Source organism: Antedon mediterranea, chromosome 5 (genome assembly GCF_964355755.1).
Source record: "Antedon mediterranea chromosome 5, ecAntMedi1.1, whole genome shotgun sequence".
In the NCBI taxonomy this organism is placed as follows: Eukaryota; Metazoa; Echinodermata; class Crinoidea; order Comatulida; family Antedonidae; genus Antedon; species Antedon mediterranea.
The window spans coordinates 12228781-12249530 of NC_092674.1; the positions used below are offsets into that span (position 1 = coordinate 12228781).

The window sequence follows — 20750 nt, forward strand, 5'->3', positions numbered from 1 at the left end:
TAACTTTGTTAAAAATGGCTTAAAAGTCAGATTATATCTTAAATCTAAAGGAAAACATCGATGCATGTTGATAGTTTGAAAAATGTACAAAAAACGGTAGGCCTATTTATAGATCTATCAACTGTAGACATATTAGTGTAGCGGCCATATTTGATATATTGAATTTCAAAATTTACTAGAAACGCACAAATTTTATTTTAAAATATAGGCCTAGGTCTAATAGAAATATTGCAAGAGTAGGCCCATTATTTTTACAACAATAATACAGAGGCCTAGATAAAATTCACAATATAACATGATATTTTCCTTAAGCTTGGTTCCCACTAGAACGTGACGCAAGGACGTAAACGCAACGCAAGCGTTTTAACCAATGACAAGCGAAGTTATAGACAGTTAGCAATCACAAGCGAATAAGCCATCGCTTGTGATTAGTCAATTCACCTGCGTTGCATTACGTCCTTGTGTTGCGTCGCTAGTGGGAACCACGCTTTATTATAATTTTATTCAATCAATTATTATGATTGATATGTAATGGATTTATCGTTAAATCAGTAGTTGTAAAATTGTTTTGCCAACTTATGATATTTACGTATTTTTTTATATTTGATTAGACGTAGGGCCATCCATTATACTAATCTGGAATTCCTTTTATCTCATGGAATTTGTTAATGTTAAAAATTGTATTAGTAAATGTGCTTATGTTTCTTAGGATCCGCGTCTGTTCCAAGCTGTATATTATGATTTTGATTTTATTTTGTTTTTGTTTCGCAGAACATTTACATAACCTGTCCCCCACTGATACTGACTACAGTAATAGTCGTAACACTTTTCTTTAAAACTAACTTATTTTTAGAAAGAAAACAGGAATGGTAGGTGATTTGTGCATATGTCAATTATAGTTAAAAGTAACGAGGTATCAATCCAAAATGATGTAGCCAGAATGATGTTTGGTCTAACGTAAACAAACTCAACCCATCTAAATGTAAAACTATGTATTTTAACTTTAAAAAAACCAATGTGAACATGAGCCATTTTTTATTGTTAATAATGCAATTGAAATTTTTGAAGAAACAAAGTTGCTAGGCTTATTGATACAAGTCAATCTCTGGGATCGTAGAGTTAAAGAATTTGTATCTAAAGCCAGCATACCTGTAAATTATGAAAGTTTTATCTTCCTCAATATCTTGTAGATAGCTACCAATATCAGAAAAGTGTCGAATATGCTGTCCCGCTAGCGATTTTTTTTTTCGTACATAAGTTGGGGACCCCCTCATGAAACGTCACAAAATAAACATGAATAATTCATCAGTTAAATTTTCTTGTTCCGTGTTCACCCAAGCGTATAGTGATTGTATAGTATTGTGATTACACAAGTGGGGTACGATTCTAGGCCTATCTCCGCTGTTGTTGCGGCGTGCGATTTCATAGAAGAATAGCGGCGTTTTGTGTGGATTGTCGAAATAATCAGCCTTTAGTTTATGATGTTTTTAAATAATTTATTACTAAAGAATTACGTGTTAAAATTATAGTTTCTATTAATACTATTAGGCCTAATTATTAGTCTCTAAACTCATGTCTATTCTAGTAGTAGCTGTGTGGGTGTGTGTGACGTGTGTGTGTTAGGTATGACCAAAGATAGTTACACTATCTTTGGTATGACACAATCCGAGTAATAAGTCAGCAAAATTAAACAATAAACATTACACAAAAATACATTTTTTATTCTCGTGGGTCAAATCTTCCCATCTCATGTGTTCATATACGCGCATTTCCTCTGAGTACATGCATATTGTTTGATAATAAAATAGCAGAATTAAAAAAATACAGTACACAAATTATACACATTCTTTATTCTTGTGGGTCTAAGCTTTCTTTGGGCTATGTCCAATGAATTACTATACTTAGTTCATTGTCTTGCCCAGCTGTCGATTAGCCTCGACTCGACAAATTTTGTGTGAAGAAGAGTGCGCGAAGGCAATCGCGTGAATTGACTTAGAATCCTAGGCCTACTGTTGAAAGTATCGTATCGCAGTTGTGTAATCACTTCTTGTTGCTATACGCTTGGGTGCACACAGAACAACAAATTTAACTGATGAATTATTCATGTTTATTTTGTGACGTTTCATGAGGGGTCCCTAACTTATGTACGAAAAAAAAAATCGCGTCCCGCTATGGCATTCTAGCTAAGAAACAAAGTTACATGATAGAATCTGTTCAAATAAGGGCTTGTAGAATAATTTTGTGTCATGATATACATATGTTTTGAGCAAGCACTCCTGATCTTTCCCTAGACACACTATCTGATAGAAGGCGTAATCTATGCTATCCCTGAGTTGTTTAAAAAGTATTCATTTTGATAAATGGTTTCCAGTGAATAATAGTAACATGAAGCTAAGACGTGTAAATTGAAATATACATAGAAAAGTGCAATCCCATTTCTTATATAAATGCATGATTTGTTCTTTTATAACTTGCAATACAGTACCTATAACTTGATATCATGACTACAGTGCAGTAACAGTTTTAAAATCTGGTTTACCTTTGTATTTGTACTTTTTCTTCGTATCTGTTTTTTCGTTTGTTTCCTGGATGTATGATTTTTACCGTTTTTAAATACTTTTATCGTTTTATACATTTTAATGTAAATACACAGTAATTCAGCTTCGACTGAGACAGTGATATGAATAAAAGAAACTTGAAATTTGAACTTGAACAATAATTGTGTAAGACGTGTAATCTGAAGGTCTATATCATTGTTTTAGATGACCTTTCCTAATTCAATTAGGCCTATCCGTTGAATTTTAAGAGTTGGAAACATAAGTTTCTGGGTTTTATGAACCATATGTCCTAATTACACAACATTCGAATTGTTCATGCAATATCCTTTAATATTGTTTTTTAATATAGTTTGAATTTGATTCAAGAAGATCTTATTGAATGTTGTATATTATAAATTCATAGGCCCTAGCTCATAATATACAGTAGTAATGTTTGAATAAATATGATGCGAAAATGCCTCACTTTCCAATCATTGAGTAGACTTTGGAATTTATATAGCTCCCTCTATATGTCACAAAGCTTAACTTGATTGATGAGCTACTAATAAGTTGTTGCAGTAATGTTTCTATTTTAGTCCGGAAGTGGTTTTCTATCCGTGTGAGTACAGTGAGCACATGCCGGTTGTTTATAGATGTTCATAACATTTCTGTATCGCAAACCATGCTTTTTATGTAGAGATATAATTTCAACATCAACCATCGTTACGTCTGCCTTTCTTTTTAAGTGTTTGACACTTTATTACCGGCGTATATAAACTTTTTCGTAAGTACAATTCACTGTCTTTAGACTTTCTCCACTGATTTTATCAGTGATAGTTTCCCTAGACTCTAAATCTCTTTAGTACCACTTAACTTTTCTTCCCATCCTTTTTCTAACAGTTACAGTGTACCATCACCACTGGGGATGCTGAATTAGGCTAGCGTTCTTATCATTTTCCTGCCTTTAGTTAGAGGCCTGACTAATGTAGGATTTAAACTGGAAAATAATATTTAAAAAGTGTACCGTATGTGTGCTGATGTGGGTTAATCGTGCATACATTTTTGGATGATGCATACACTACCTTTACTTTATAGAAAAAAACCCTCCAACAAAAATCAATTAAGGTGCCCTTGCTTGTACTAACCATGCCTCCATTACCCAACCATGCTCTCTAGTGTATAATTATTAGCCCTGTGCAATCCTGTTTACAATCAGAGAATCAACATGAACTGTGCTTGACACTTCACTGTGAGTATTTCAAACAAACAATGAATGTGTGTTCACTATTTGGTCATCCATAATACATAGGCCTATTTGTTTTACAAAATGTACATAATTCAGCCACAGACACCCCTGTTGTATATAATAAATTATAATGCAAAGTAAGGGCTCTAAACACAGCGTGTACAACTAAACATTTATTCAGAAAAGAGAGAACAATTATGGCACGCCAAAGGCGTCGTTACAACATGCATATATAACACATCCTCCCTACCATTTTAAGAATAGTAAAGACTAGATTCTAGAGTTCTGTACTGTTCTGTAATCATTCGTAATTATAATGTTTCAATCAAAGTTTTCTGTATAATATCTTTCAATGCAATAATGAATAATAAAGTTCAACTAAAATCAACTTCTTGTTTCATGTCTATTTACAAGTCTAGTCTCTTTGGTGGGCGAATATTATTTCTTTTTGGATATCGACGTATGGGTGCAGTTTCTTGTGTAAGAGATGCGCTGCCAGTTGTAACAGGTGTGTCGGCGTTAACATTTCGAGTAAGGTTATCTGATTGTGGAGCGTCTGTTGGATTTAGTATTTCTGGAACATGGTCATCCTGGGTGAATATTTCTGTAGGAGTGACATTCACCATAGTTGGGTGTAGTTGATCAGCATGACGCCTCCATACTGTTCCAAGTCCTGTGTCAACTGTGTAAGATAGTGGACCAGTTTTTCCTTGTATTTGAGCTGGTATCCATTTCTGGTTTGTGTTACGATAATCACGGACCATTACTGATTGTCCGGGTTGAAACTCTCGGATACTGGTTCCACAATGTTTTGCAAACTTCATACGATCTTGACCTTTCAAGACAGTAGCTGTTAGATCCGGTTTCAAAAGATCCAAACGCGTTCGTAGATTGCGTCCGTAGAGTAATTTTGCAGGTGTTTCCTTGGTAAGTGTATGAGGAGTTGTTCTGTACTTAAACAGAAATGTACTCAGATGTTGCTGTAATGAACAACAACTGTTTCCTCTTGCTTGCTTAATGGCCAATTTAAACGTTTGCACAAATCTCTCTGCTAGGCCATTTGTTCTGGGGTGATATGGGGATGATGTGGTATGTCGAATACCATTTGCTTTCATGAAATCTGTAAATTCCTCCGACTTAAATTGAGGACCGTTGTCCGATACAATTTGTCTGGGAATACCATATTGGCTAAACATAATTCGCAATTTCTCAATAGTCAGTTGTGCTGTAGTAGATCTCATTGGATAAACTTCTGGCCATTTGCTATGGGCGTCAACAACAATTAAAAACATAGAGTTCATGAATGGCCCTGCAAAATCTATATGTAAGCGATCCCATGGGGCAGATGGCCACTCCCAAGGGTGTACTGGTGCGGATTTTGGCATTTTGCTTGTTTGCTGGCAACCGATACAAGATTTACAAACTTGTTCAATTTCGCAATCAATGTTAGGCCACCAGATGTAAGAGCGAGCTAAGTTTTTCATCTTAACAATCCCAATGTGTCCATCATGTATTTCATTAAGAATAGCAGCACGAAGTCTATCTGGAATTAGTACTCGATTTCCCCACATTAAACACCCTTGATGGCAAGTAAGTTCTGTAAGACGGCGCTTGTAGGGTGTGTACGCTTCTTGGTCAGGAAGTTTGTTAGTCCCTTTTAAAACAGTATCTAATACGTGTGACAGAATCTGATCTTTCTGTGTTTCTTTCCGTATTTCTGTACTTGATATCGGCAACCTTTCAATCTGGGAGGTGTAGAATGTAGATGCCTCATCGACGTAATCAATCACATCTGTAGGTATAGGCAATCTACTCAATCCATCAGCATTCCCATGAGCGTGCGTGTTGCGATATTCGATATCATATGTATGTCCAGATAGGTAAAGGGCATATCTTTGAAGTCTTGCAGCAGTCATTGCTGGAATTGACTTTTGTGGATGCAAGATGCTTACTAGCGGCTTATGATCTGTCACCAAAGTAAAATGTCGGCCATGCAGGTAAGTATGAAACTTTTGTATTCCCCAATAAAGTCCTAATGCTTCCTTATCTATTTGGGCATAGCCCTTTTCAGCTTTTGTTAAGGAGCGAGAAGCAAATGCAATTGGTCTTTCCTTTCCGTCTGGCATAATATGTGAAAGAACGCTACCAAGGCCGTATGGCGATGCATCACAGGCTAGTTTAACTGTTAGTTCAGGATTATAGTGGCATAGAACTTGGTCTGAAGTTATAAGTTCTTTGACCGCTTTAAAAGCTTCATCACATGAATTTGTCCATTTCCAAGTTTTTTCATTTTGTAAGAGTTCATTCAGGGGTGCGACTATGGACGATAAGTTTGGCAAAAACCTACGATAGTAATTTATTAAACCCAAGAATGATCGCATTTGCTGTTTGTTGTCAGGTTTTGGCGCATTGATAACTGCATGTATCTTGTCAGGGGATTTCTGTAACCCTTTTTCAGTTATCACATGACCACAGTATGTGATGTCTTCTTTGAAAAACTCACATTTCTCACGATTTACTCTTAAGTTGTATTTCTCTAATCTCTCTAAAACTGTGTCCAAGTTTTTTAAGTGTTCCTCAGTTGTTTTTCCGCTGATGATCATATCATCCAATATGCAAGATGTAAAGGGTACATTTTGCAGTACCTGGTCCATCGCTCTTTGCCAGATTGCAGGAGCTGAGGCTACACCAAATGGAAGTCGGTTATATCTAAATAACCCTTTATGCGTATTAATAGTTAACAGTTCCTTTGAAGTGTCTTCCACTTCCATCTGTAAATATGCTTGTTTAAGGTCAATTTTTGTAAATTTCTGACCTCCTGCTAGAGATGCAAAGATATCTTCTATTTTAGGTAATGGGTACTGTTCTACTTTCATCACAGGATTAATTGTAACTTTAAAGTCACCACAGATTCTAACTTGCCCTGACTTCTTCTGTACAGGTACAATGGGAGCTGCCCATTCGCTGTATTTCACAGGGCTAATAATCTCTTGATTTTGTAGTCGTCCAAGCTCTTTTTCGACCTTGTCCCTCATTGAATATGGGACATTTCTTGGCTTGTGGAACTGTGGTTTGCTGTTTTCAGTGATGTAGATACTAGCTTTAATATTCTCCAGTTTCCCCAATTCATCTTTAAAAACAGCTTTATGTTTTTCTAAAATTTCATCCAGACCTTTAGTTGTTGCTTTTGCCTCATCAATGGCTTTTATTTCATGCCAATCTAATTTAAACTTCTTTAGCCAATCACGTCCGAATAAGGCTGGTCCGTTCAATGGAACGACCAATAACTCTGCAATTTCTTCATGATTGTTAAGACACACTTTAGCATTTAGCATGCCTATTGGTACAATAGTCTCACCAGAATATGTTTTCAACCTAATTGTAGTTTTCTGTAATGGTAACGACTGGAATGCTTTCTTGTAGGTCAACTCTGGAATCAGTGATACTGATGATCCAGTGTCCAATTCCATAGGGATTTTCTTTCCATTTATAGATGCAACCACTATAATTGGCTCCACTTTTGACTTATGATTTGCATATAGCATAGGTTCATAGTTGACTTCCTCTCCCTGTACATACTGTACATTCTTTTTAAGGTTACCAGTGTTAGGCTTTGACACATTATTGTCTTTCTTTTTCTTCATGCATACTTTTTCTAGATGTCCTTCCTTGGAACAGTAATTGCAAACAGTATGTATGTGCCTGCAGCGATCAGCTTTATGGCCTGTATTACCACATCTGTAACAGTGTGTAGATGCTTTACTTTGTTTATGACCTTGGTGTCTTTTAGATTGGTAATTTTTTGTAGTAAACTTATTTACATTGCTCTCACCTGTAGTATTTGGTGTCCTTGTTTTCTGAAATTCTGTAGCATCACGACTTGCTGTTTCCATAGCTACAGCGGTTTTAATTGCATCATCTAATTTAAGGTCATGAACCGCCAGTAAACGTTTCTGAATGTTCTCTTGACGCAACCCGCAGACGAAAATGTCTCGCAGTGTCGAGGTCAAAGTGTTTCCGAAATTGCAATGAATGGCTAACCTTCGTAGTTCAGCAATGTATGAAGCAATGCTTTCCCCGCTATGCTGTTCTCTTTTGTAGAACCGAAATCGTTCAGCGATTTCCGATGGCTTTGGGCAAAGATGTGTCGTGAGCTTTGTAATTAAATCTGCGTAAGACAGTGTCGCTGGTTTCTCCGGTGAACACAAATTCTTTAGTAGCGTGTACGTTTTCGGTCCGATGAGTGCAAGCAATGCCGGTACCTTCCGATCATCATCGACCTTGTTGGCTACAAAATATTGATCTAACCGTTCGGTATACGAATCCCAAGCTTCTAAAGATGAATCAAATTCTTCCACCTTTCCTATTATAACTGCCATGCTCATCCTCGTCGCCAAAATTTATGTTGTATATAATAAATTATAATGCAAAGTAAGGGCTCTAAACACAGCGTGTACAACTAAACATTTATTCAGAAAAGAGAGAACAATTATGGCACGCCAAAGGCGTCGTTACAACATGCATATATAACAACCCCCCCCCCCCCACCAACAATCTCCCATTCACTAAACTAACAAAAAGTTAAAATAGTGTTTGACCTCTTTTGAACCCAGGGTGAAAGCTTAGTTTTGTTTACTTTTTTTTATTACACTGGCAGAAATACTATTTCAATATTTTGTCTGTGGATGTTATTTCATTTGGAAATAATATTATTAGCAGCTGTTCCTAAATGCTATTGAATTCTATTGCAACTAGTAAGCATTTCATTGTTGCCTATTATTAACCAAATAATTAGGCAATTAATTTATCATACTTTTCAGAAACGTTTTTGAAGAGACCTTTTTTAAAAAAAAAAGTCATGAATTAAATTAAAAAGAGGGTCTCGTATTGATATTCTGATTGTCTGACTAAAGTTTCTTAATTTTTTTTATTGTATGTCTTTAGGCACATTTCCAAGGATTATCAATAGTAAATTAATCATTGTCCTATCAGATAGGTGGTAATGATACGGGGGCTTTTTTGTGAACCAGTTCAACGTGGTAAGCCCCTACTAATTTTGAATGATGAACTGTGTTCTTTAAATGACACACACTTTTAAACTATGTACACTGAACCTAGGTTTATAGTCCTTATCCGAGAAGACTTTTTTCACCAGAACTAGTGAGCAAGTCGACCTCATGTCGATATTGTTGGCTCGGGCTCAGTATATTAGCAACATTAGGAAATGAAAATTCTCAAAAACAAATGTTGACGAAACATTTTATAATTGTTACTAAACTAAAGTGCAACATCTATATTTACTTCTCTGTTATTTTCCTCACATAATATTTATCAATGTAAAATTGTCAACAAAATGAATGATCGCAACTGGAATCGTGGTTGTAACCTACGTTACATGTTTTATTTTCGACTTTCAGTGTAAACGATTATAAAGGCAACAACATTATATTTCTATGAATATAAAACTATAAAATAGTGTATGTAATCAAACAAAAACATGTATAATAACTTACATATTGTTACATTCACTAGTACATATTGTATTTTATAGTTTATACTTTATTAACATCCATAATAAAATGAGTCGTCAATCAAAGGTTGTTGTTGATTTCTTGTATGTCCGCATACATTCCTGTCTTAAATTCACATAAAATAACACACATTATTGTACTCTATTAAATAGTCATATGACAAAACTGGTGTTATCTTTCTTAGAAAATGTATACTGTGTTACAATTGAGTAACGTAAATTACGTATTCAGTAACGTAAATTACTGAATTGAAAGATGAATTCGTCATCAAAATAGTTAAATAAAAACAACATTTGTAACTTTTAACAATAAACCTCATTGGTATTTTAGATCATTGCCATCACTTTAGTAGGCAAACAAATTATGTGTTTCATTAAATCATCCTTTTTTTTATTTTCTATTAATTCAATGCATATTTTATTAATTATAATTATAAAAACTCCCATATGAAAATGTAAATTAGTGAGTTTTATAATGCTAGTGTACATACTATTGTTTTGGTTAATATGATTATTATTATTTATTATAATTCTGTGAACTTTACAGTTGCTTGGCCTACATGCTTATATCAGTCTCAACTTTCTTAGTAACGTAAGTTACATTTCCTTTAATGTTTCAACATTTTGATTTATCCGTTCCCTCTCCTGGTCTGAAATGTAGAACAATCTACCCGTACAACCCTTTGTTTCAATTTCAACACGGCAGATAACTTTATCAATAGGAATCCATATTTCATCCTTACTATTTGGCCACTGAAATATGTTCTTGTTAATTCTGCTGCCAGATTTTAAAAAAGACACCAACGCATCTTCATCATCTATATTAACAACTTTGCCGATGTACCATTCTTCATCATATAATGCCGATACCCAATCATCAACATGGAATTGAATTTTGCTGCTTTGCTTGGTATTTTGCTTTTGACGTTTCGTTAAGCTATGGACTATCCATCCGGGGCACATGTTATCAGCAGAAGAGGTTTCTTGACACGCTCTACAGTAGCAAGATACATCGCGTACCATCACTTCTCCACTGATGCCTCTCACTGCATGGAGATTTGTAGTCCCGGGAACAGGTCTTATGTTTGGCCATTTCATTTGTATTTCCGATTCTGCAGCCACACATTCCTCATTAGTAACAAAAAAGTACTCTATGCGTGAGTTTTCTCTTTCTTGACAAGCCCAAGCAAAGAAGTCGTGGGCATCTTGGATCACTGCCGCACCACGTTTTACGGCTTCGTCCGCCAAGCGTTTTACTGTTCCGCCAATGCCGTCGCATGGCCCTTTTCCATGCCCAGCTTCGAAGTAGTCCCAGCTGGCATTAATATTATGGAAAAGTATGTTGTGATTAGATATGATGGAGAATATTGTTTTATTCCGGTATTGTGATGTTGGACTATCGGTCCAATAATGGATAGTCTTTAATTCTGGCAAGATCCCTCTCAATTTTGGCACCAGCTTCTTTAAAATTGCAAACACAGTAGAAGCGTTGTGTGCGCGGGTGTCTGAAACCGCTACCATGCTATGATGCTTAATTTCGCCATCATGAAAGTAAGCAACTATAGGGTGTAAAGTAACACCGGTCTGATTCCAGTAGGCGCTTTGCACTTCTTCCATCGGCACACATGTGTAATTCTGAGCGAAATCCATATGTATGACGCATTCTCCTTCTTGCAGGTTTTCTTTACACTCTCTTATAGCAGTGTATTGTGCTGTAACCCGTTGTGCATGTTTTCGGAAATCAATAGTTGTAGTTACAAATAAGTCTGCAAATGTGCTTTTGTCGACTCTTTGTTGAACAAGTTTAGTTTTCTTCTTACCGAAATTGTCCGGGACACGTTTCCATTCTTCATACTGGATCTCTTGATCTGGTATACGTTTGGCAAGATCAGATATCTGTGTGTCGGTGATTGATTTGATTGCTTCATCGGGGCTTGTGATTGTGATCACACCTAGAGATTTTAATACCTTTAACTGAAGGGCAAAGTTCTGATGTTTTTGGCAAAGACTTGTGTTTCTTGCTGTGAATTTGACAAGTTTAATATTAGCATTTCTTTGTCGGATTTTCTTAAACGAGGAAAAAGAAACCTTCCGTTGCTCGGGATTTTCACTTTTGTACTTGGCAAACAAGTTCATCATGTAATCATTGAGGTATCTTATCTGGCGTTTTTCTTTGGTAGAAGATGTTTTGCAGGCATCTCGTTTTCCTGGCATCATCCTGGAGTTGTCATCTCTTTCCATGAAGCCTAATACTTCATTATGAAGAACTCCCCACGCCTTTTTTACATACTTCGCAGCTGTGATTCCTTGCTTTTTCGTCTTGGATAGGTTACGTTGACCAAGGCCCGACTCCCTTGAAACACGCGCGATTAACCTGTATTTCTTGATTATCTTTCCAGATAGAACATTGCTAATCATTCTTCTGGCCTTCTGCCCTTGATTTATCTCTGTGCTCTCTCTTATTTCATCAAGCAGTGCATGTGAAAGCAGGAGTTGTTTTTTCAACCCTTTGGGTACTGATCTTGGTGACATACCTAGAAAATTGGAAATTACATCAATACTAAATTAAGTACGGTTTAGAATATTTAAATATTATCTCAATTGATATTATATTGGTAACGTAAGTTACCATAACGTAAATTTCAAATGAACTTCAAAGGCTCAAATAATTAAATCTTAAAACAACAACAAAATAATCAGTTTAAAATTAAACTTGACGTAACTAATCTTATAAATTATTATAACATGTGTGTACACAAACCGGATCCTAAGAAGAAATGGGGTAACGTAGGTTACATCGCTTTGCAATCGTTTTTCATTAACACTTTCCAGGCAATTTTATAACGTATTTACATTATATTTCATCCGCGCAAGCAATATAATCGTTATCAAGAGTACAAATCACATATAATACGAGAAAAAACACTTTTATAGGTAATTATTAATTGATATTTAATGCATTTTTTAAAGTCTGTAACGTAAGTTACGTCATTTGTGCGACATATTTAATTGAAGAATTTTTTTAAATAAAACTCATTTTTTGTCAAAATTTCACTTACATGCGTTAAACGTATAGGTAAGGCTCCAAAATATACAGTATTTACAATGATAAATGGGATTATATTTAATTTTTACACTAGTGAATATTATGAAATTGGCCGGCGACAGGCAGTTTTGTGTCATATCATGAAGTTTAAAGTGACATTATTTTTTAAGGGCAAGGATTTTCAAAATAAAACTTGGCCAATACAAAGAATAACGTTTCCTGTACCGTCATAACGCTTTAAAACACACTTTTAGTGCATAGTTTTATATATATAACACAGTAATTATAGGCGACATTGGTTTTTCATATTCGTGTTGGTATAGTGAGCCTGAGCCTGTTGGCTCTTTAGGTATAGATAAACAGCGCCTCTGCCATCTGAAAGAACGGTCAAATAAAAACGTTTACAAGATGAACAATGTTTGAAGATTTAAAATAAAATGACATGCACTGCCATCAAAACCACTGAAAGATTTTGTGTATGTCTTTAGGCACATTTCCAAGGATTATCAATAGTAAATGAATCATTGTCAGATAAGTGGTAATCCCCCTGATACAGGAGCTTTTCTTGTGAACCAGTTCACCGCTGTAAGCCCCCAACATACACTGCCATCGAAACCACTGAAAGACTCCACTGAGTCAATCTATGACTAAAGAGCATTCTTATAATTATTATTGTTTAATATGTTATGTATTTATTCAGTGACTCACCATAGGAAGAACTCACAAGATTAAAAATAGGCACACAGGTGTGATAGTTTAAGTGGGTAATTTAATTTCTTGATAAAAACAACATATTCATAAAACAAACTTCTGTTTATCTGTGGTTAACCACCATGTTTCACTGGGGACAAACTTTTCCATTTGTAAACAACTGATAAAATCTATTAACTTTCAACCAATAAATTTGCATTGTATTTTTGTAAAGAACACAACACCTTCAAACTCGTAAATCTGAAGCTTGTGTTGTTCTTATTTTCTGTGAAGCAATTGTTAATCTCTTTGTAGAATTATTCATTTTTTAAAAAGATATAATATGGCTTTAGTATTATGACAATAACAAAGCAAAGTTAATTCACAATCCAGCTTAACCACAATTGAGGCTTTTATTTACCTATGATCCACAATAGATTTAGAATTAGTTTTGATGTGAAGAATAACATCAAACACCTTGACCCATTGATTATCTTTATTAGAATTTATTTCTTTTTGGTTTACTGCTGCTGCTGCAAAAAAAAAAACATAACAATTTAGGTTTACTAACTTTGTGAATAAATTAATTTCTTGGCAGCAGTAACATGACACATTTTGCAAAGTCAATTGTTGTGTTGGAATTGTCAGCAAAGGTGTTGGAATGTCATTTAACCAGTTGTTGCTGCATTAGCTCCAAAGTAACTATTATACTATTGACTTTGATTCAACTACTGTAGTGTCTTGAACTGAACGGAGTGAATTTTGAGTAATATATAAATAAATAAATTATAATTTGAATATTTTTTGCAGATAAAATGCATTGTTACAAAATTTTTTGCAAAGAGTCATAGTTATGTGAACCTAAAATAAAAATAACACCACTAGTACTATAAAATTCTGTAGTCTGTGAATTTAAATTTTCTAAACAGAGATATTTGGGATATATCCCATCACATTGATTACAATTATTAATATTTCATGCTCACTAAGCCCTAGCCAGCAACACCCTAGTTTTCTTATAAATAATCATACCATTGAATTTGAATGAGCAAATTTTGAAACCTACAAAATTATACTAAAAAAAAATCTGTTCCTGTCAGTATGTGTTGTCTAAATTCCATTATAAAACTGGTTACTATTGTGTTGAGATAAACTGGTAATCCCTCATACAAGCTGCTTTTGTATCAGCTTATTGATGCTCTTATATAGGTGACGATATATTGTTAGTTCAATAATAATCCACACTTAATTCTAAATTTAATGGCAAAAGCCTAAACTATATTCGGTGTATAACAATTGAGATCCACTGAAGCGATTATCAGTAACTTAAAATTACCATTCCTGTTTTACATAAATATTTGAAATGAAATCAGGGACCAACATTGCAGTCTAAGGGCCTGTTTCTATAGAGCAGAGAATACGGTTTTAAATATCGTTCTTTTCAAGAACCGTTTTTTCTTGCCAGCAGAAATGGGTCCCCACAAAAAACCACAAAAAAGAACCGATCTTAAAAACGGTTTCAAAAACCCCAATTGATTGTGGTCTCGATCGCAAAGAACCGTTCTGAAACCGGTTTCCGTGGAGCAATTTTTAGCTGCAACACAATCGCGGTCTCAATTTGACCCTAAAAACTGAACTCTGCAGTCTGCTGCACTGGGACGATTGCGGTCAACTCGCAGTCGATCAAACCCGCGCGATAGGACCTAGGCCTAAGTCATTTTTATTTCTCTAGATAGTGAGTATTTTATTTAACTAAAAAATGTTGACCGATGCCATTACGAGGTTCGTAAAAAATATGTGAAGGGAAGAAGATGAGGGGACTTGTCGGGAGTCGGAAGAAAGACTCATGTAGGCCTAGGCCTACATGTTTTTAAGAATATTGTAAAGCGTGTGAAAGCTAGACGAGTTCAACTTGACAATATCAGAGGGTGCGACGTACCTATACTTTAACCAAGGACCACAATAACGTTTCAGGTAATAATTCCCCCTTCTATGATGAAATGGATGCTATTTCTTGGGGATCGCGGTATGCGAAAAAAGGTAAACATGACCTCGATCGATCCAATCGCGCTTCCGCTGCGCCTAACGAACTGCATTGTGGCGTATATAATGACGTCATTCATAACAAACGCACGTACATGGACGGAACCGGTTTTATTGGAGTAAAAATTGAGCTGCAACGCGATCTTTATTTATAAACAACAGCCGAAACCCGTTTCCAAAAAACCGTTCTTTTTTTATTTTTCAATAGAAACAGGCCCTAAATGCTGACTATTTACTGTCAGGCTTTCAACAATGCAAATAATCTCTCCATTCAATGAGTACAAACATTAATTGTTTGTTTTATAAGACATCATGGTTCTAAAGTAAACTATAATTCAATTAATTCACTCATTTCAGGATAAGCCATTAAAAAAGGAGGAAAAATGATAGACACATAGCCAGGATTCTTAAAGGGAAAACATTTTTCCACAAAATGAAATAACATCACAAGCTGGGTTTACTGTAACTTTTGCTGCATTGATTTCTACTTTTAATAATGGCACTTCAATCAATAGGGCCACCCACCAATCACTAGATCACTCACATGGCACAACCTTTTTTTTAAAAGATGTTACAATAAGCATGTTGTGACCATTAAAAATTGAACCATTGAATACAATATTAATGGATAGAATAAAAGCATCACATAATTTAACTAAATAAAAAGATACCACTGTTGAGCCGCAACTTGAAAAATTAACAGAAAAGACTAATAATTGGATTTGAAATATACAATATCTTCAAAATAAACTTTGATTAAGAAGTAGTCAAGGTTTGAGTTAGATTTTTGTTATAATGTTTATATTCATAGTTTTAAAAAAAAATAGATTTTTTTAGTCAATCTTCTCAGATGGCCAATTTAATTTAATTCATTTTCTTTTTTATTCTAAATATTTTGTCCTTTATTTCATCTTTATAAATTATATTTATTTTAATTTTTGTTGTTACATCTTTATGTCTCATAATGTTGTATTTTTGTGAGGGTGCCTAATGATCAGCTTCAACTGGATGGACTACCCTCGTAAAATATTGTTAAATGTTGAAATAAATAAATAAAAGTTAATGATTAAAAGACATTACCAAATAAGAAACATTAAAACTACAGTAACTAACTGTCAATGTAAAACTACAAACCAACACAAAAATTGCACTCAAGACAATATTTCATTCAATTTGAAAACAAAGGGACAGGTTTATGGGCCTAAACTACTTTTCCACAATTAAAAACACATTAAATAAAAACTAAATCAATTTTTAATTTACTTACAATAAAGTTCAGATAAGTACCAGGTGATAGTTAGCTGTAACCATTACTTCTGGATTATCCTTCTTTTTGATGTTTTCCTGCTGCAACCAATCTCACCACATGTGTATAATTTACTGTAGTAAAAGTGATTGATTTTCCAGAATTTGAAATTAGAAGTTAATTAGATTTTGATATGTATTACAAGTGGACATAGTGGAAGTAGAAAGGTGTACATTTAAATAGAAATTAGCCCACCAACACAATGTAAAATGAAAATGATCTCAGCAATAATTTGAGTATACCCCATGTAGGAACAATGAACATTTTGATTTAAGTAAATAAAAGTTTATAAAACATTTAATGCTCTGAATATCACTAACATGTGCCCAAGTTTTAAAGGAATAAAGAATGTTTGTTTTAAATCGATTTTAAATAAATTTAATAAAATATTCTTACTTATAAATAACTTTGTCTTGATTTGTAAACCTTGCTTCTCACAATGCAACACTAGTAATTTGACCAATCACAAGAGAACTTGATCAAATTAATTTGGGTTGTGTTCAGTAGGAACAACTCTTGAATTAAAAAGTTTTGTAAGTAAATAATTTGACAGTAAATTGAACAGTTTGGTGTTGAAAAGTTGTTAAAAAATCAGTTAGATTTAGTAGTTGAGATGAAACTTATGGTTTAGTTAAGAGCGATAACGATCAAAGATATAGATAAGCATTTTCTTACATAAAACAAAAGGAAATTAGAAAAGTTTTGTTTATATTTATGCTGTCTTTGATACAACTAATATTTTTAGAAAATTCAATCAAATGACATCATGATTAATAATCATGACATCATTTGATTGGACGTGTAAAAAAAAAATTCATTAAAGGCAGCATAGATGGTTAACCTATGGTTCTAGGATGAAACTTCTTAAATTTTTTTTGTTTTATGTAGGAAAAATGCATATTTATCTATTAATCGTTGATTGTTATCATCCAAGTGTAAATGGGCCTTTATTCTTTTTAGGTACTTGTACCATATGGCTTTTGCTTAAAAAATGTAGGTCTAAATATTACAAGTACTGTACTCAATTGAAGTAGGCCTACTTATTAAGTATTATTGGAAAATTGCCAAGGAGTTCATATTTTGCTTTATTTAGTACAGAACCATAGAAATTCATAATATTGCTTGTCATACAGTATGCTATATAGATTTTTATACATACACATTTTATGCAACATTGTTTATTTCTTTATTATTTTTGTGTATATGTTATTTACATGCAATTTGGCCATGAGTTGTAAATCTGCTTTGTATTTTCGTACATTTTTTGGAATAAAGAGAATAATAACATTTTTCATATGAATTACAATTTATTTTTCTTTATATTTTTCTTACAGCTTTTACTTGTATTATAATGAAGAATGGAATATTATTAATTTACTTTAGTCTGGTGTTATGGTCAATTAACTTAGTAAATTCACAAAGTAAGTATGCACAACACTGACAATGTATTTGTAGTTTTACTGAAGCTTATAATAATGTTAAGATATATTTCCCCCCTGAATTTTTTTTTATTAATATGCAACTTAAATGTTACATAAGAGTTATTCACTTTTACAAAAAAATTGGATTGGCAAATAAAAAAAATGATTTCCTGTAAAAAGCAAAAAATAGTCACATTTTCTGACAATGGCGCTTTGGTTAATTTAAGTCTTTATTTTGACTTTTTGTAAGTGAAAGTGAATTATTTTTGTTTCATATGGAAACTTCATTAAAACTGCAAAATGGCCTATTCAACGTCTGATTTTATAAATCTTTATTTTGTATGATTTTGGAGGATATATACCGCATTTAAATGCCCCATGTGTATTGTTTAAGACTTTTTTGGTGGGGGGGGGGGAGGGGTGTTGTGGGGAGGGGTAACATGTATAATCAAATAAATATCTTCAAGACATGAAAAAATACAACACAGTTAATATCGAGAGGTGATAAAATACAGTAAAAATTTATGAAAATGATCGGTGCAACAGATCATGTCAATCAATGGATTCCACTGCAATAGAAATGTGTTGATAATACAATATTGTCTATAGTGTATAATGCATGTGCCGGGCGTTTATTTGAGAAAGTAAATAAAGGCCCTGGGGCTTAATTAGAGGGGCCTTTATTCAATTATGTTCTATTGGGGAAAGGGGTTGGGAAGTTTGTGTGTTTATTCAAGGGAGGCATTTATTCGAATAAATACGGTAATATTGGAGGCATTTTCAAATTCCTTATGTAGCTATATAGAGTATAAATACTCATTCAAACGTTTGAAATGAACAGGATGCCAGTAAGACTATTATATTGATGTTACATCTTAAGTAAGATTTGCATTAAGCTTTTTAGCCATGAGAAAAAAAATGTTGTGTCATTTATGACAATGTATTAAACCTCCAGACTATGAAAATGAATTCCGCACAATATATAAAGATAATGTTAAGGCGTTCACATCAAAAATTGTCAAACTAAATAATCTCTGTAATTATGTCGCCATAAAGTTTGGATGGGAACTCGGCTATTAAAATGTTCTCACTCCCACTTGTCAAGCCAGAATAGTTAAAATCTAAGTTGTTATTGCTGAGCCCAATTTATTCAATGAAGATGCTAATTTTTATATCTAAATACCCACCTGAGACAAGCATGATGAATGCTTTTACCTGCAACTGCATCAGTATAGTAGGCCTACACCTATCAGAGGCTGTCTAACAATGGGTTTTTACTGACTATTTGAACCATATTGATTGATCAATGGTACCATTTTCAGTTGCATAATTTAACAAGCAGACTGAGAAAATTATGTTCTTCCTATTGATATTGGCATAGAATAGTTCTATCTGTATTCAATTGCATTGGTTTGTTCATCATATCATTCTTTGTTCATATTATAGACCCTTGTCAAGAAGTAACGTCTTCCTGTAAAGAATGTATTTTAAAAAGTTCCACTTGTGCCTGGTGCTCTGGACTGGTAAGTTAAGCTACATTTTTAAATCTTCACTGATGTCATTCAAATTCCAGTACATGCTACATACATGCTATCTTTCCAAAGTTGTAAGAATTCTCAATCTGTCTTGACAATCATACTTCATTTTTTTTAAATTCCCCCAGATTTCCCATCAAATAATTGTAAGTTAAAAAAAACATAGATATAGAGGCAATTAGGGCAGAGGATGTTCTTAATTGTAGAAACTTTATTAGCACAATTTGCAATGTAATGGAATGTCTAATACATGGAGCATATACTGTAAACATCACTGTCAGTGTCAGACAATCACAAACAAGATGTTCTTGTACTGTTTGGTTCCTGGTGGTTCTTTCATCTAATATAATTTCATCCCCGATGGGTTTGAATTCCAATATCAATTCATAAGTTTCAAGATTTCAATGCCAGTCATGTTTCAGATTTCAGATTTCAGATTTCAGATAATATTTATTTAGATAATAATGAATGAATATATACAAAATAGAAAAAAGATATTAAAGTGAACATAGATAAAGCAGTAATTGGTAGTCATTATTATCATGGATCCCTTCTAGAAGTTAAAAACTTGTCTCGTAGGGACCCATAACAAAACACATTACTAAAAAAATAAAAATAACCTAGAATATATAATTATATAATTTAGGATAAAAAATTACAGTATAATAACATAACTAACATCTTCTTTATAAAAATTATTTAAATTATATTTCAATAGTTTCATGATAATTATAAATGAAATAACTACCGATATTGGTAAATGAAAAAAAAATATGTATACATAAATTATAATTCCAGTATATATATAGTATATACTATATATACATTATATATAGTATAGATTAAAGATTGCAATAATAAACAACAACTAATATTTTGTGTAAGACATAAATAGTATATGAGTATAAATAATGATAATAAGCATATTAACTAAGCAGTATAATATTTAGATATATAATGATTCTTTAACTTTTTTCGGAAAGTAAATAATGATATTGACGTTTTGATATTTGGTGGGATATGATTCCACAAATTAGGACCTGATATAGTTATAAAAAATTTAGTTTTTGTAAGTCTAGCAAAAGGAATGTTTAAATGAGAAGTTCTTAAATTGTAATTGTGAAATTTGGTACGTTTACAGAGCATATCAATCATAGAAATAGGAAGTTGGTTTTTAAAATAATTAAACATAAAACTGGCAACTTGAACATTGTGGATATCCGTTAATTTTAATATACCAAGACGTTTAAAAAGGGGTTCAGATGAGGTTCTATATGGTGAAAAAGTAATAATTCTAGCTGCACGTTTTTGTAATTTAGTTAATCTAGCAATATTAGAAGAGTAATCTGCAGCCCAAATAATGTTACAATACTGGAAATAAGGAAGTACAAGTGTG

The 20750-nt window shown here is 33.5% G+C and overlaps 2 protein-coding genes across 2 annotated transcripts in view; one reads left to right on the top strand and one right to left on the bottom strand.

Moving 5' to 3' along the window:
• The first annotated feature begins 3171 nt into the window (after positions 1-3171).
• Positions 3172-20750, top strand: part of LOC140049698 (integrin beta-1-like) — a 71010-nt gene continuing 53431 nt past the window's right edge. Inside the window, exons 1-3 of the mRNA XM_072094647.1 lie at positions 3172-3321; positions 17733-17819; positions 19266-19342. Of these exons, the coding sequence (XP_071950748.1) occupies positions 17750-17819; positions 19266-19342 (147 nt within the window). The 5' untranslated portion in view covers positions 3172-3321; positions 17733-17749. The remainder of the gene's footprint in view (positions 3322-17732; positions 17820-19265; positions 19343-20750) is intronic.
• LOC140049152 (uncharacterized) lies at positions 9494-11883 on the bottom strand. The gene has a single exon (XM_072093970.1). It carries the CDS (start codon positions 11843-11845, stop codon positions 9911-9913), a length of 1935 nt encoding a protein of 644 aa, XP_071950071.1. The 5' UTR covers positions 11846-11883; the 3' UTR covers positions 9494-9910.